Source organism: Mustelus asterias, chromosome 26 (genome assembly GCF_964213995.1).
Source record: "Mustelus asterias chromosome 26, sMusAst1.hap1.1, whole genome shotgun sequence".
NCBI classification, from domain to species: domain Eukaryota; kingdom Metazoa; phylum Chordata; class Chondrichthyes; order Carcharhiniformes; family Triakidae; genus Mustelus; species Mustelus asterias.
The window spans coordinates 26,826,155-26,843,359 of NC_135826.1; the positions used below are offsets into that span (position 1 = coordinate 26,826,155).

General features: G+C 42.0%; 1 protein-coding gene and 1 long non-coding RNA gene across 4 annotated transcripts in view; one reads left to right on the forward strand and one right to left on the reverse strand.

Moving 5' to 3' along the window:
* Nucleotides 1-10,628, reverse strand: part of LOC144479528 (BTB/POZ domain-containing protein 2-like) — a 34,052-nt gene extending 23,424 nt beyond the window's left edge. The window contains exons 1-2 of one of the 3 annotated variants that reach the window (XM_078198313.1): nucleotides 9,882-10,628; nucleotides 2,938-3,094 (exon numbers count right to left, since the gene is read on the reverse strand). In XM_078198313.1, the coding sequence (XP_078054439.1) occupies nucleotides 2,938-3,094; nucleotides 9,882-10,336 (612 nt within the window). In that variant the 5' untranslated portion in view covers nucleotides 10,337-10,628. Of the gene's footprint in view, nucleotides 1-2,877; nucleotides 3,095-9,881 lie in introns of all 3 variants that reach the window. The other 2 variants (XM_078198314.1, XM_078198315.1) reach the window with 2 other exon arrangements.
* Nucleotides 10,284-17,205, forward strand: part of LOC144479530 (uncharacterized) — a 202,246-nt gene continuing 195,324 nt past the window's right edge. The window contains exon 1 of the long non-coding RNA XR_013495541.1: nucleotides 10,284-10,395. This is a non-coding gene — a long non-coding RNA (uncharacterized LOC144479530). The remainder of the gene's footprint in view (nucleotides 10,396-17,205) is intronic.

Below are 17,205 nucleotides of genomic sequence, written 5' to 3' on the forward strand. Positions count from 1 at the left end.
TACGCATGGTATAAAAAGGACAATTAACAGGGAACAGTAATTTTAGCACATTAAATCATCCAAAGCTTATGATTCTTCTACTGGGTACTGTCCGCCTTCCTCCAGGTTTTGAACTCTCACTTTGCACCCTTACACTGTTGTCTATGCCTCCCAATTGATTTTTTCCCCCATTGTTCGTGCAATTTGCTCTGCCTCCCAAGATTTATTCACTTTGCTCCATTTCTGGTGGTGTGAGTGCTATCTATCTGACTACCCCAAATGCCAACAAAAGAGTTTTAAAACTTAAGCTAAAATCTGTATTTTCCAACACGCTTGCAGAGCACATTCATTATTTCTTGCAAAGTACATGGAAAAGGTTCAGGGAATCCCAACATTTAATGCTCTAAAAAAAATGTCACATTGCTGCTTAGTCAGAAATTCCCCAATACAAAAATATTCCAACATTATGCTGCATGATATCAGGTGTTGTACAATGAAATCTGTTTATTTGCCGGAGGACAGTTAGTATAGAATTTAGTTATGACGGTTATATCAGAACCTACGGCACGGAAATCTAGGGCTGAGCAACTCGGTTTAAAATACTGCATTAAGACTCTTCAGAATCAAGAACACAAGGAAGATGAGTAGACCACAAGGTCCTGAGCCTGCTCTACAATTCAACATGATCAGGGATTATCTTCAGCCTTAACTACACTTTCCCACCCACCCCCAAAATCCCTCGATTCCCTGAGGCACCAAAAATCTATCTCAACCTTAGGTATACTCAACAATAGAGTATCGACACTCTGGGATAGAAAATTCCAAAAATCTACAACCCTTTTAAGTGAAGAAATTTCTCCTCCCGATAAAATGATTGGTCCCTAATTTTATTACCAGAACCAATTCGACATGTTAAAGCAGATATTTATTTGAAGCTGGTAACGTAGCCACAAAATCCCCTCTATTTTACCCCCAGTTTCCTTGCATTATGCCACATCCGCATCCTCTGCTAATGCAGTCCTAAGCCAGCTGCAAGATGGCAAGTAGCAACAGCCAGGATAGGATTTTCCCCTTGGACGGACTTAAATTAGCATCTCCATTCACCAGCACACCCCAAGGTTGGGGCATTTAGCAGAATGGGGAAAATAAACTAATGTTACAAATACTTCATGAAATATAAAAATTTGGTAGCTTCATTCGAGATTTACCATTCACGATACTAAACATTTAGAAGTCAAATCAGCTGTTTTACCATTCCTTATGAGGGCATCAATGTCAGATTCAAGACAGTGCACACTGCTGCAACTTAGGTTGCAACTACCTCTCTAGCAACACATGAATTCAAGATAAAAATGGCTAGATGACCCTCAACCTGTATCAGTCCATAGGTAAAAAGTATAGGCAGGTTCACAAAAAGCCTGTGGATAAACACACCGTGTGATTATGAACCAGAAACGGAAACTGTCAATGGCAAATAGTTTGCTGATGCACTAACTCTGGGGCTCAATCATAGAAAATTCCAGTTCCAACAAAAGGTCACCAATCTGAAGCAATGGGTGGAATTATTCCGTCCCGCCCGCCACGGAAATCTTAGTGGGTGGGGGTGGACCATGCAAAGTTCCATTGAACTCAGGTGGGAATTTCCGGCGTTGGAGCTAGCGCAGCCAGTAAATCCCGCCCATTATCTCTGCTTCTCTCCACAGACGCGGTCTGTTTTTGCCCAGCTGAAAACTTCCAAGATTGCCTGTTTTTTTTACTTTAGATTTCCAACTTCCACAGTATTTTGCCTTTGTTCGTGAAAAATGGTCATTAAATTGAGGTAAAAATAAGCTCTTGGATGCTAACAAAGAGTGCTGCAGTTTAAGGTGGCCACATTCAGTAAGGGAGGGGAAAATGAGCTAGAAAATTGTTTAGCTATGAACTTGAGTTTTCCAGTTTTTTTTGACAAAAACAACTGATTGTTTCTAATGAATAACATGATTTGATGTGAGAATCAGAGCATGGGAGAACTGTACTACCAAAGCTACTTCTGAGGAACAGAATTTTTTTAAAGGATGGATCATCATAGGAAGAAATGACTAAGCTTGAAGCTAGCTTAATGAAGTAGCTGTTGTTCCTCCAGCTAGCCAAATCAGACCAAAACGCATCCAAATGGAAATAACTCTACAGCAGGCAGACCAAAGTTGTCTCTCTCATTTTGATGACTGATGGTTTTTTTTTCACGTTTGTTCCTGAGATGCGAGTAAATTTGCTTAGCCAAACAGTCAGATTGGTTCCATGCTAGATTCTTTCATTACTGGTCAAAGCTACAAGATGCCAATGAGTTTTTAGGTGGGAAAGGAGCAAAAGTGGAAATAATGCAACAAATTGCACTTCTAATACTTCTGTGAATTCTACTGCAAGATAGTGAAATTGGACAGGGAAGATGTTCTCTGCTCACTCCTGAATTTTAGATTTAATCAGCAAATTCTAAAAATGTCCTAATGCATTCCCAATTAATCAATGATGGTTTATGTAGGTCAGCTTAGAGCAACTTGGTCATCCTTATACGAAGTCGAGCAACAAACTAGGTTTTTGCTGAACTAGTAGAGCAACTGAATCTTAAACTGCATTCCTGCAATTCCTTTGATTAAAGCAGCATTGCCTGAACAAGAATTAGCCTTTTAAAAAAATTCCATAATACAGCAGTACGGCTGAGTAGATTACAAATTACAACCAGTCCTGCAATACTTAGAATGAATACGTTTCACTGTGACGAACGCAGATTACACCAACACCAATGCATTAAATTTCAACTTTTTGTAGAACTCTTTTTTTTTGCATGGTAGCCAATATCACATGGGAAAAACAACAAAACTGAAGGCTTATATACTTTTGAGTAATAGGATTAACACTTACCATCTTTCTCAGTTTCTTCTGCAGACAGATATCATGCACGACATGAATGTTCCAACGTACCTGTGTAAGAAGCATAAACGCATTGTCTGCTCGGAGGTTCTTCTTCAAGAACTCCACACAGTGTGCTTCAAGGGCAGGTACTGCATACTTTTTAGCAGTGTACAGTGTAGTCATAACAGTTTCTGGTCCAATCTGGACTTCGTCAGAATAAAGGAATCTGGAGAAAAATACAAATACGTCAACAATCACTTTTCCGCAACTTTAAATCTATAAAACATTGGTCTGGTACATAAATTTAATTTAGGCCGTAGGACATTATTCTGGGCATAGAATTTGACTGGAATCAATCCATTTTGATGATTTCATACAACACAAGTTATGCTTCAATTCATAAGCAAGCATAATATGGGTCACATTAAAATTTAAGGTTTTGGGCTTTAGCCAAATTCAAAAATCACAATCTCCATCTAAAATTCTTTTAATGGCATAGCTCCAGAAAGCAGCTTGGATTGTGCAAAATACAGCAAGTTTAAAATCTGCTATTGGCTGAATTATTCAATCTTGCGTGAGGCAGCAATGCAGATATTACAATTGGCCACAAAGATCAGGGAGGGGGAACCTTACTGGAGGGTTCCAAGATGAGAATATTTATATCCTGGAGAATGAATGCAACATGAAAATTGGGCAAGGATAGACCAGAATATAAAGAATGATCACTTAAGTAGTGCGCACACAGCTACACAACAGCAGGAGGAGGCTGGAGCATCAGAGATATCCTCATCTCAAGTACAGTATACGCACAATTTCAAGCATAGTGCTGCACAGTAATCCGAAACAAGACCCCTCAAGTAAGGTTCCCCCTCCCCAATCTTTGTTGGCAATTGTAATATCTGCATTGCTGCCTCATGCAAGATCGAATAATTCGGCACATACAAGAGACTGAACCGAGGCCTGTCCTGGCGTGTACAACTCAGCTCACAATGTACTACTGTCACAATAAATCAATGGTCACAGTCACATTTCTTTCTATTCAAACTTTGTACAGAGCCTACCAAAGACACAGTCAGAAGGTGCAAAACCCCTGTTACCATGAACTCTGGAGAAGTGGAAGCATCAAAGCCACAACCCAGAAATCGTAATAATCCCCTCACAGAAATGTATGAGAGAGGATATTTTCTTCGAGAGCCTACACAGTATGGAACACTGTGTGGGTTCTCGAAGAACATTGTTCACAGCCACCTAGTTCACGTACAAAGCCTGTAATTACAGTTCCCAGAGACCCAATTATTTGTGGCTTCCCCCATTTACAGATAAGCCATGATTCACTACTTATTAATATGCTTTTATAGTTTCAAATGTCAGTTAAAGTATGTTATTTTTAAAAACTAAGCATGAAGTAAAATAGAACAAAATAATAAAATTCAGTGCCAGCTTTATTGTATAGTGAGGTATTTAAAATTCTATGGACTCGCTATTCTAAGCACTGTATGCTTCAGGAATTTATTTAGGAATATAGTTGATCCATCAAATTGTTGCTTATAGACTATCCAACGTTTTCAAAAAGCACCAAATAATCAATTTGGTTTAATGTCCCCCAAAAGATTGTTTTCTATAAAAACAGAGCAAGGTCAGTGAAACCATGTAATAGTAACAAGTGACTCTTCCCTCCAATAATTTCAGTAAGAAGTCTCGCAACACCAGGTTAAAGTCCAACAGGTTTATTTGAATCACGAGCTTTCGGAGCGCTGCTCCTTCATCAGGTGTTAACTCACCTGATGAAGGAACAGCGCTCTGAAAGTGAGAGATTCCAAATAAACCTGCTGGATTTTAACCTGGTCACTCACCTGATGAAGGAGCAGCGCTCCGAAAGCTCGTGATTCCAAATAAACCTGTTGGACTTTAACCTGGCATTGAGAGACTTCTTACTCTGCCAGTCCAATGCTGGCATCTCCACATCATGGCTACCTCCCAATAATTTCAATTAAGTAATTGCATTATAAATAGCACAATTAAACAACTTTGAATTAGCAGGAATAGACAGTATTGGGTGACAGCATAACTGATAATACTGAAACCATGAAGTTTGAAGTACCTATAAAATAGATATTTTATATATTTTTCAGTTTTTAATCCAAACTTAATCCCTGCAGCTATTTTATCAAATTCCAAACACTTTGATGATATTCAAATGAGCATTCAAATGGTCATTGGATAAACATATGGATGATATTGGAATAGTATAGATTAGAGGGGCTTTAGATTGGTTTCACTGGTCGGCGCAACATCGAGGGCCGAAGGGCCTGTACTGCGCTGTAATGTTCTATGTTCTACATGCCAAGGTAGTGCCGAATTTACATGGAGCTTGTCCATGCATTCCTTTCTTCTATATCTCAAAGAGCTGAATTGCCTACTCTCGCTTCTAAGTCCTATATACATTTATCATCGCTCAGTAAATAGGATCAGTCTAATACTTCAGGATGTTCCAAAACGCTATTATAGTGTAATACTCAGTGGTTATGGTCCGATGAAGAGCAAATAAGCTCAGCACAATAAAGCACACAGCATCATCGCCCTAATAAGATTGCAACAGCACTGGCTGAATGCAGTCTGCGTATCCTGCTAAATCTCATCCACAGTCAACAGAAATACTTAAAAAGGATAAACAGTTCTCGCAGACAACTACAAGGCATCCTTAGGTTAATCTCCAAGTTAAAGGCTCCTTTATTTTGGCTTAGGAGCCACTGACAGATGACACTGTTTGGCAAAAAAGAAATTTGCTGATTACAAAAATGAATTGAAGCCGATTTTCTTTTAAGATCTTGTTAAACATACTGAAGTGATGATCAAGCTCAGCAGCCTTGCTGGGTGCACAATTAACAGGAGTAAATAAGTAGCTGTGCTGTATGCACGGCCTTTGGCTATAAAGGTCATGCCTGAATTATCAGAGGTGGTGAAAACTGACCTTAAGAAAGATCTAACAATGGATGCAGTGTACTGCTTCATGTCATTGGGCACAACAGTATTCTTCAAAAACGAGTTTAAGAAAAAGACACGTACAAATTGAAACTTAGCAGCTTGAAGATATCAGGGAAAGCTCAAAAGAATTCTTGTACACCTTCATCAGTAACCTATCACAAACATATTGCTCTAGACTTTGCGATAATCATGACGCCAAAAATATCAGTGCCCGTCATCATTACTTTTCAAACGGACAGCAATTCAGGTCCCACCTGTGCAGTTAAACCCAGAAATCCAGCAGCTGCTGTCAGTGATTCCATGCTTCTCCAGAAGGAGCAATGTTGAAGTTCTCCTATCCTGCAATCAATTATAAACCAATGGACTGACAAGGGCTCCCATTCAGAGTGGGGTTTTCCAGCCGTGATTGCCGCAAAACCAGAAAGTCCCGCCCGAGGTCAACGGACCTCTGCATGGTCCAACGGGATGGGGAAATTGCCCCATTAGATTCTTAGTATCACTGTAAAGCCCTATAAAAAGTTACAACCTGTTGGAACCATTTTAAAAAATACCATACCAGTTTGTAATTACTAATTAACAGCTTCACTGACCCTGAAAAAGTAATTTCATATTTACTGAACATCAAATGTCTCCATTATAGAAAACTCCACATATTTAAATAAAAATATTTATATCTTAGCTTGTGTCATGATCTTATGAGCATGCTCCAATCATTTATTGCACTCTCTAAAATTAATTGAAAGTAAAAGGGTTTAGTTATATTTTCTTGCTGTCTGTGAGAATGCTTCAAAGTGACTGGTTGTTTACCCTGCACGGTGACAAAAAAAATCAGAATTCTTATTCATATTTCTTGTTTCATCCTCATATATAAGTCAAGCCTAATTTCCAAACAGTATCCTTCAACAATGTAGATGACCAGAATTTGAGGAACCTCATTAGTAATCCTAGCAGAACTTCCACGCTATAGTAGGAAAATGAATTAAAAGTAGCAGGTTCCAACTAGATGATGGCGTCAATAAAAAAATGTTGATTAGTCTTTGCAAAACTATAAAAATCAGAGAGCAAGGTCACTTAACATAATTCTAACAAAGCACCCCACAATTGATGTGGTTAAGGGCTCCCACTTTCTGAATTTACAAAATCTCTTAATTAGTTACAAAGAAGAAGAGCATAGAGTGTTTCAGACAAGTTACTCATTTTGCATGCACCATACAATTTTGCCACAATACCAATTAATAATACCACAATGAACAAAATGTATATGAAACAGGGCCATTTATGTATTTCTTTTTTAAATCAAGAGGGTGTGCAAAGATTGCAATCCTTCTACCAGGTACAGTTAAACGAGACAGGAAGGAATACAAGGAAAAACAAATCTTACTGGGCCTAAATCTAGCAGGTTTTGTCTTATTTAACCCTAAGCTCAAGGAAGTTTGAGCTAAGGGAGCTAGCAGCTGGAAAACAAAAAATATAAAAGCAGCAACAGAATAGCTAGATGAAAAATTTTGGATGCGATAAAGTACACTAAAGTAAACATAGGAGCATGCTCCTATGGAGTTTAAAGTAAAATGATTTTACAATTAGTGATGTGCTTGTGTACTGTTAATTTTACACTGAACAAATATTTTACTTGGAACCAGAATAGTTACTTTGCATCTTCAAACTTGATAAATCATTCACGTGCTTGAAAATACACTACTGAATGTAAGACCTACCACCCTTCAAAGGATCGTATGAAATCCCAAAATGGACTTTCAACTTGCATGTTATTTTCATAGAATCTAACAATCTTTTGCAATAATGCAGAGATTCAGTAACTTCCTGTCCTTTAGACCCTAGTATTTACATAGAGCCTTTAACATAAAACACCCCAAAGCGCTTCACAGTAACATGGTCAAAGAAAAATTTAGGTCACTGAACTGTCAGGGACATTTTACTCATAGATTCCACAAATGTGAAAGTTATGACTTGATAGATAAAAGCATTATTTAGCAACGTGCACTTCCACACAGAAAATGAACAGTTTAATCGCTGCTCTGTGTGAATGTCTGCCAGAACATAGGAAATAGAACTAAAGGTTATTCGCCCTGGATGGCTTTTCAGTGGTGATCAGTAAATAACTGATCAGTAATAAGTAAAATCAGATTCCTCAAGTTCTGCAGCAAGTATCCTGTCAGCATCATCTAACCTACACTTGGAAACAGGAACTTGTGCTGTGAAGGGAAAGGTAGATATTGTTCGTATAATTCCACCACTTTGAGACCAGAGGCGGAAAATTGCGGTTGGCCATGAAAGCCACTTGTACTCCTAAGTAGAATTTTATTCCTCTTTAAATCACCACTACTGGGCCAAGGATCAGCTGATGAAATATGGTTTAAAAATTTAGGAATATTGCTGCAACAGCCTCAAGCACCATGAGTATGCTATAACACATTGATACCATTTTTCTTATTTAAAAAAAATTGATTCAATTTCTATTGCTTAACCATTGCAGTTGCCAAATGGAGAAGGACCAAAGAGGGTAGAAAGAGAAATAATGGAAATCCACAGGGTTTTCCTGTCAACCAAACGGGCAAAATGTACCTATCCAATGGAACATTAAATGATAGAGGGAAAAAAAGTCACAGGTTCAATTACCAAGACTGTAACGGCCCTGCTTAAAATGGGGGGGGGGGGGGGGGGGGGGAGAGAGAAAGTATTATCCAAGGTTCCAGATCCTGCTTTGTATCTAGTGACCCCCGCCTAGAAGTGTGCTTCAACATCAGGCAAAAATCAGGCTCAGGTAGAATGACTCCCAAGTTAAGCAGCCTGCCACAAGTTACTTGCAAATACATGCAAAAACATTCATGTGATTAATGCCGCCATCCCAGTTATCACAGACAGCATCAGTGATTTTAAATAAGCCTTTGAAAGCCTGGCAGTTGAAGAACATGAGTAAGAAAGAAAGCCAGACAAATTTGGCAGCTGTATTGTGTTGAGCTGTGTGCATCACTGCACAGCTTCTTACTAAAAGATCAGCGGAATAACATCACACCAAGGTGGCATTTGCAGGATCCAAAACTCCAAACGAGCCCAAGTTTGGCTAGTTACTGTGTGCCACGTTAAAAAAAAACAAAGCATGCAGCTTAAATACACTGCTGTCACTAAAAGCTTCAAACGTTGGGGGGAGGGGGGGGGGTTAGATTTTCAATTCCATAAATGATGCAAGTGTGGATAAAGAACTGGGTGGGGCAATACAACCCCACAGAAGTCTGGGTCCTCTTTAAAAATAAACAATAGGTCGTTGACATTTTCTAACATCAGAAGTCTGGCAAATATTTGGAGGGTTATTTTTAAAATCAGGAATCGAATTTGCCAAAATAATCTTCAGATTGAGGAGGTGCAGAAGCTGCTCTGCAGTGAATTAGCCATCTTGCCTTCCTCCTTCCTGCGTAATAAGCATGGGGAATGACTCTTGGCCATCGACTAAACCCAAAGAGAAAAAAAAATGTTGGTTCCCCCCCCTCAACACAACACATAAGCGTAGCAGTATCACCCTCCACACACACAAAACCATAATCACCCCTCCCACAAAAAAAACCTAGTGTAATGCAATGTTATTACCTTAAAAGGGGCGAGTCTGCCTTAAGCAAGTGCCCATTTACTCAGGAGAGCATCATCTTGGATCAGCGCTGCTGCAACCTTCTGGCTGACACTGTATGAATGGAGCCCTCAGGATAGAAAATTCCGCCCTCCCGCCTGCGCCCCCACCCCCCAAACACACAGAAAAAAGGGCGTGAACCACATAAAAAAAACGTCCACTGCGCCTTCCCAACCGCCGATTCATACAGAAGCGATAACAGAATACGCATTTAAAAGAAAACATTCAGGGTTGAAAAGATGTCGAAATATTGTTTTAAGCAGGGGGGGGGGAATATATTTGTGAGTTTTTTTTCCCTTCAGCATTTAAAAATGATCAAGCAGGCCTCGACTCCCCCCCGGTGTAAATTTGATTAATAACCGCCTTGCCGTCCCCTCCCGCCACTCACTTGAGGAGGGCGAGGAAGGCGGCGGGCTCCACGTCGGGCAGCTCGATCTCGGTGGAGGTGGTGGCCATGCCGCCGTTGAACATGGCGTCGAAGACGGCGCTGCCGACGGCCAGCACGAAGCGGTGAGCGGGGATCCGCTGCGTCCCCATCCCCTTGCCCACCAGGAAGTGCACGTCGCTCAGGATCTCGTTGTTGAACAGGAAGGCGAAGCGCTCCTTCACCGTCGTCTTGGTGGCCTGCCAGTTGTACATGGGCTCCCGGTAAATCACCACCGCGGCCGCTGCGGCTGCCGCCGCCGCTGCTCCTCCGCCGCCACCAGCAGCAGCAGCCGGGCCGGCCCCGGACAGCGAGGGAGGCGGCGAGGAGCCGGTGCCCAGGCTCGGGCTCCCCGAGCCGCCGCCATTAGGGATGTTGACTCGGTTGCAGGCGCTGAGGTTGCTCCCTCCCGCCGCCATCTTGAAGTGGCATCTGTTTACAAACAGCAGCTGCGGAGCATGGCCCTCCTTAAAGGCAGGTCAGTCTCCCCACTAAACACTGCACCCAGCTCTTCCCCCTCTCCTCACCCTCACCACAAACAAATAAATAGCAGACTTATTGTGTTTCCATTTCCCCCCTTACCCTTTGGATGGAATTGTCAATGCACTGGTCCTCAATTTAATACAGTAAGAAGTCTAACAACACCAGGTTAAAGTCCCAACAGGTTTATTTGGTAGCAAACGCCACTAGCTTTCGGTGCGTGCTGCTCCTTCGTCAGGTGGAGTGGGAGATCTGCTCACAAACAGGGCATACAGAGACACAAACTCAATTTACAGAATAATGATTGGAATGCGATTCTTTACAGCTAATCAAGTCTTAAAGGTACAGACAATGTGAGTGGAGAGAGCATGAAGCACAGGTTAAAGAGATGTGTATTGACTCCAGACAGGACTCCAGTTTGCTACATAAACCTGTTGGACTTTAACCTGGTGTTGTCAGACTTCTTACTGTGTTTACCCCAGTCCAACGCCGGCATCTCCACATCACCTCAATTTAATCCCATTCTGGCTCAGGTTGGTGTGACAACACCACTCTTTTGCACCCCCCCCCCATCCCCTTTTAAATTTAAAGTTTATTTATTAGTGTCACAAGTAGGCTTACATTAACTGCCTGCGGCAGTGGTGGATTCATCAACGTTGAGAGCGTTCAAGTGGTTATTGGATAAACATATGGATGATATTGGAATTGTGTAGATTAGAGGGGCTTTAGATTGGTACCACTGGTCAGCGCAACATCGAGGGCCGAAGGGCCTGTACTGCGCTGTAATGTTCTATGTTCTATAACACTGCAACAAAATTAAGTTAAGAGCATTGGTTAGGTGCATTGACCCGAACAGTCGCCAGAGTGTGGCGACTAGGGGAATTTCACAGTAACTTCATTGCAATGTTAATGTAAGCCTCACTTGTGACTAATAAATAAACACTACATTTTAAGTTACTGTGAAAATCCCCAAGTTGCCACACTCCAGCACCTGTTCGGGTACACTCAGTGAGAATTTAGCACGGCCAATGCACCTAAACCAGCATGTCTTTCAGACTGTGGGAGAAAACTGGAGCATCTGGAGGAAACGCATCCAGACGAGGGGAGAACATACATGCTCCACACAGACAACAACTCAAGCTGGGAATCAAACCTGGGTCCCTGGCGCTGTGAGGCAGCAGTCCTGACCACTGTGCTGCCCTAAAATAAATAAATAGCAGCCTTGTTGTTTTTTTCACTCCCCCTTACCCTTTTGATGAAATTGTCGATGCACAGTCCTTATTCTGGTTCAGGCGAGTGTTACAACACAACACCCCCTCCCCCCTCCCTTTTATCATCCCTATACCTTTTAGCCACAAAAATGAATTATGAGCCTGATTCATCTTTTTAATATGCCAGATCAGGGACTCCCAAACTTTTCCAGCCACATAACACTTTTGACTTCCCGAAGTCTTGATGGAACACCTGAAAAACATTCTTATTATGTGGAAGAACCATAGAACCCCTACAGTGCAGAAGGAGGTCATTCAGCCCATTGAGTCTACACCCACTCTCTCTGACAGAGTACCTTACCCAGGCCATTTCCCCCACCCTATCCCTGCATTTACCAAGGGCTAATCCACCTAACCACATCTTTGGACTGTGGGAGGAAACCGGAGCATCCAAAGGAAACCCACACAGACATGGGGAGAACATGCCAGCTCCATGCAGACAGTCACTCAGGCCGGAATTGAACTCAGTCCCTGGCGCTATGAGGCAGCAGTGCTAACCACTGTGCCACTGTTAAACTACAAAATATTGATTGTTTTTGTGCAATGGATACAAACATACAAAAACACATTTATGAATGAATTCTTTTTGTTACATGTATACATTTTTTATAATTTTAAATTTCTGTTTTATTCAACATAGTACTTAAGTCTTACCTGCTTATTGACATTTTTTATGGGAGGGATGATGCTTTTTTTGCCCCAAAGTTCATTTAATATTTGGAGCGCTGCTGGAAAACTGGTTTGTCATATTAGACGTGCACACTCTCACACTCAGTTTTCTCTCTTACACACACACAACACATTCTCACATGCACACTCTCACTTTCCTCGCCCTTGCTCCATGGCTGCTCAACTCTCACACAAACTCTCTCTCACCTCTCTTTCCCTTGCTCTCTGGCCCTCCCATGCTCTGGGACTACTTCCCCTCCTGCGCTTCACGCTATCTTTTGTCAAAGACCAGAGCTATCGCGGAACCCTTGGATGTCTCCTTTGGAACCTCATAGTTTGGGAAATGCTGTGCTAGACGATTAAATGACCTCATCGACTCATGTTCAATTTAATTCCATCCTGGTTCTGGTTGGTGTTACAACACCCATTTCTCTATTAAGTGTTCCTTTCAATAGCAAATAAATATTATGAATCTTATGTATTTATTTAACATACAGGGTAGTAAAGTGTCCTCAGCTTCCTTTGCTGAAATTATCATTTGTAAATCTACTGGTGCTCAATTTAATTCCATTCTGTTGAAGTCACACCCTCCAACCATCTCTATTCTCTATGTTCCTTAATCATACATGATGAATTGTGAACTTTTATCTTTTCAATGTGCGTAATGATAAAGGGACCTTACTGCCCCCTTTATCCAAAATGATTACTTCTAAATCCACTGGTAGTCAACTTCTAGTTGGAATCTGACTCCTCTGTGATCTTTAGAATTTTTTAAGCAGCTTCCCAGATCATAGAAATCTACAAGTGAGCCTTATGAATAATGAATATGGCAAAGTGGTGCACGTGCCAACCAGTCACCATCAAAACTGCAATTGAGAAAGGACTGAGTCATATTGTATCCAATTGTGGTCCCTGTGAGACATACAAAAGAGGTCGTAAAAATTACAGTGAAAGACGCAGAAAGGGAAGATTGAAAAAGGGCTTGATGGTTGTGGTGAAGAACAACTGAATGAGTTGATTCGTGTAAGGAGGGATTGTGCAGCCTGTCACTGACAGAACAAGAACAGTGATGATCACAAGAAGTATAAATCACAAAAGAGAAGACACAGCAAGCAGAAGTAAAAAAAAACACAGCAAAATTAATCAAAGAGCACAGTAAGAAATTAAATATGACAACAGAGAGCATATTGTGTACAACACAATGGAGATCACTACTATATTAAAAATTCACTCTACAAAAGTGTTGTTGATGAAAGAAGTTAATAATTGCCTTGTAGTTGCTTTTTTGGGGGAGGGGAGTGTTGTTGTTTTCAGGCTATAATGTATGCACAGAATAGACAGCACAGAAACGGATCATTCAACCCAACTGGATTGCATCATTCTTTATGCTCCGTATGAATGTACTCCCAGTTTAATTTGACCGTAACAGCATATCCTTCTATTCCTTTTTCCCTCATGTGATTAAATACATCTATGCTATCCAACTACTCTATATGGTAGGACATTCCACATTCTGATCAATCTCTAGAAAACATAATTTTTTTTAAAGTTCTCAAATATGTATGATTACATGTGGGACATATTGGGCTAGTCAAGTCAAAATTTAGTAGTTAAAATTTTCTGACCATGGGAAAATTAGGGTTGTGTTAATCAGGCTTGATTGTCTTGTCTGAGCTGCTGACTCCATTTTCCAGTGGTGGGTCATCAACTTAATTGAATAGTCTTCAGTTGGTTGACAGGCTCGCCCAGCAAGTTTGGTTATCCCCCCACTATCTTGGGGACCTGGGGTGGAGGGTGCTGCACGCAGCAGTACCACACAATCGTAGGTTCTTCCCGTTCACGGGCTCCCAAGCGTGCCCTTTTTGCAACCTTGTGGAGTCCGTGGACCATGTCTATGTTGCGTGTTACCTTTTCAGTTTTCTTAAAAAAAAACTTTTATTGAAGTTTTGTTTGCACTTCAGTCCCATGTTCTGATCTACGAACACCCGTTGCGGGGGGGGGGGGGGGGGAGGGGGGGGGGTGGTGGTAGTGGGAGGAGGAGGACCTCCTTGTGAACCTGCTCCTGGGCCTAGCAAGGCGTTCCTTCTACAGGTCCAGGCAGCGGGCGATTGGCGGGGGTCATCCAACCCTTGTTCAAGAAGGGGAGTAGGGACAACCCTGGTGATTATAGACCGGTGAGCCTTACTTCTGTTGTGGGCAAAGTATTGGAAAGGATTATAAGGGATAGGATTTATAATCACCTAGAAAGGAATAATTTGATTAGGGATAGTCAGCACGGTTTTGCGAAGGGTAGGTCGTGCCTCACAAACCTTATTGAGTTCTTTGAGAAGGTGACCAAAGAGGTGGATGAGGGTAAAGCGGTTGATGTGGTGTATATGGATTTCAGCAAAGCGTTTGATAAGGTTCCCCATGGTAAGCTTTTGCAGAAAATACGGACATATGGGATTGAGGGTGATTTAGTGGTTTGGATCAGGAATTGGCTAGCTGTAAGAAAACAAAGGGTGGTGGTTGATGGGAAATATTCATCCTGGAGTTCAGTTACTAGTGGTGTACCGCAAGGATCTGCTTTGGGGCCACTGCTGTTTGTCATTTTTATTAATGACCTGGATGAGGGCATGGAAGGATGGATTAGTAAATTTGCGGATGACACTAAAGTCGGTGGAGTTGTAGACAGTGCGGAGGGAAGTGGCAGGTTACAGAGGGACATAGATAAGCTGCAGAGCTGGGCTGAGAGGTGGCAAATGGAGTTTAATGCAGAAAAGTGTGAGGTGATTCACTTTGGAAGGAGTAACAGGAATACAGAGTACTGGGCTAATGGTAAGATACTTGGTAGTATGGATGAACAGAGGGATCTGGGTGTCCATGTGCATAGATCCCTGAAAGTTGGCACCCAGGTTGATAGGGTTGTTAAGAAGGCGTACGGTGTGTTAGCTTTTATTGGTAGAGGGATTGAGTTTCGGAGCCAGGAGGTCATGCTGCAACTGTACAAAACTCTGGTGCGGCCGCATTTGGAGTATTGCGTACAGTTCTGGTCGCCGTATTATAGGAAAGATGTGGAAGTGTTGGAAAGGGTGCAGAGGAGATTTACCAGGATGTTGCCTGGTATGGTGGGAAGATCTTATGAGGAAAGGCTGAGGGACTTGAGGTTGTTTTCCTTAGAGAGAAGAAGGTTAAGAGGTGACATAATAGAGGCATACAAGATGATCAGAGGATTAGATAGGGTGGATAGTGAGAGCCTTTTTCCTCGGATGGTGTTGGCTAGCAGGAGGGGACATAGCTTTAAATTGAGGGGTGAGAGATATAGGACAGATGTTAGAGGAAGGTTCTTTACTCAGAGAGTAGTAAGGGCGTGGAATGCCCTGCCTGCAGCAGCAGTGGACTCGTCAACATTAAGAGCATTCAAATGGTTATTGGATAAACATATGGATGATATTGGAATAGTGTAGGTTAGATGGGCTTTAGATTGGTTCCACTGGTCGGCGCAACATCGAGGGTCGAAGGGCCTGTACTGCGCTGTAATGTTCTATGTTCTAACCCGACTGTCTGCCCCTCTACCGCGGCTATATTCGCGGCCAGGTGTCCCTGGAAAGGGAGCATGTGGTGTTCCAAGGGCACAGTTGATGCCTTCCGTTCCCGCTGGGCACTGCAGGGACTGGGGTGTATTATTGACCCTTTTAATCACATTTTAATTTGATGTTTTAAGTTTCCTTTCGACTTTGTTTTTGGTTCGGACTGTTCCCCCTTCCTTTTGGGGAGCTGCCCCTTTTAATTTGTCCCCAAGTTAATTTGAGTTCGTTTATTTGGTTGGTGTGAAAAGACATCCCTAATTGAGGCCTGTTAAGGTTGCCCAATCAGGGAGCTCGACAGAGACATATTGGGTGGGATTTTACGGCCTCGCTTGTCCCAAAAACATAAAATCCCACCCACGGTCAACGGACCTTTCCATGGACTGCCCTCGCCCACTCTGATTGCCCGTGGCGGGTGGGGTGGTAAAATTCCAGCCATTATGTAGAGTGTCCAGGTGACTGGCATTTGGGGTGAATATTCTCTACCTGCCTGAGTATTGCAAAGAAATCAGTTTTGGTGAAGGGACACGAGCCTCTCAGAAATTATTTCAAAAGTGACCCATATTGGTGCCAGCTAATTGTATATTTTATTCAGTGTAAGCAAGGCTTGCTACTTTATCTGAGCAGTAGCTAACAATCATGAGCAATCACGTGTAACGTTCCCCATTTTATCCTGGGTAGTAGATCACGATTTCCACGAATCCACCCACTGTGGCCTGTGCTCCAGGCCCCCAATCAGTGTGGGATATTTCTGTCAGACAATCCTTCCTTGGCTATGCCTGTTGAATAGGTCCCACCCCAAGGCTGAATTGGCCTCCTCAGACTCTGTGCTCAGCAATCCCTTCTTGTACTTTTTCACTGTAAAGCCGATGAAAAGCAGTTTAAATACAATTGATGACTTGCACCTTATTTCTCTTGTCCAATTTCAAAAATGTCACCCACCAGGTACTAGAAATCCAAAATCTTGTGCACTATATATAATGTATTTTCTTTTTTCGGACATTAAATCTTCAGCAAAGGAGGAAACATCATAGAAATGTAATTTCTGTTGTCCATAACTGCGTATAAATGTTACGGGTGTGGCATATTCCAGATAAATGATGCTGATAAAAACAGTCCTGTTTCCATAAGTGTTAACCCTTGTAATCCTGTTGGTGTATTTAACTTTCAAGACTGTATCTTAGCTAAATACTGTACTTATTGAAATTTGTTCTTGGGATATGGAGATTCCTGGCAGTAAATCCCGTGGGGAGGTGGGTTCTGAGCTCCTGCTGTAGCCACCGACTTTGGTGGAAGCCCAGC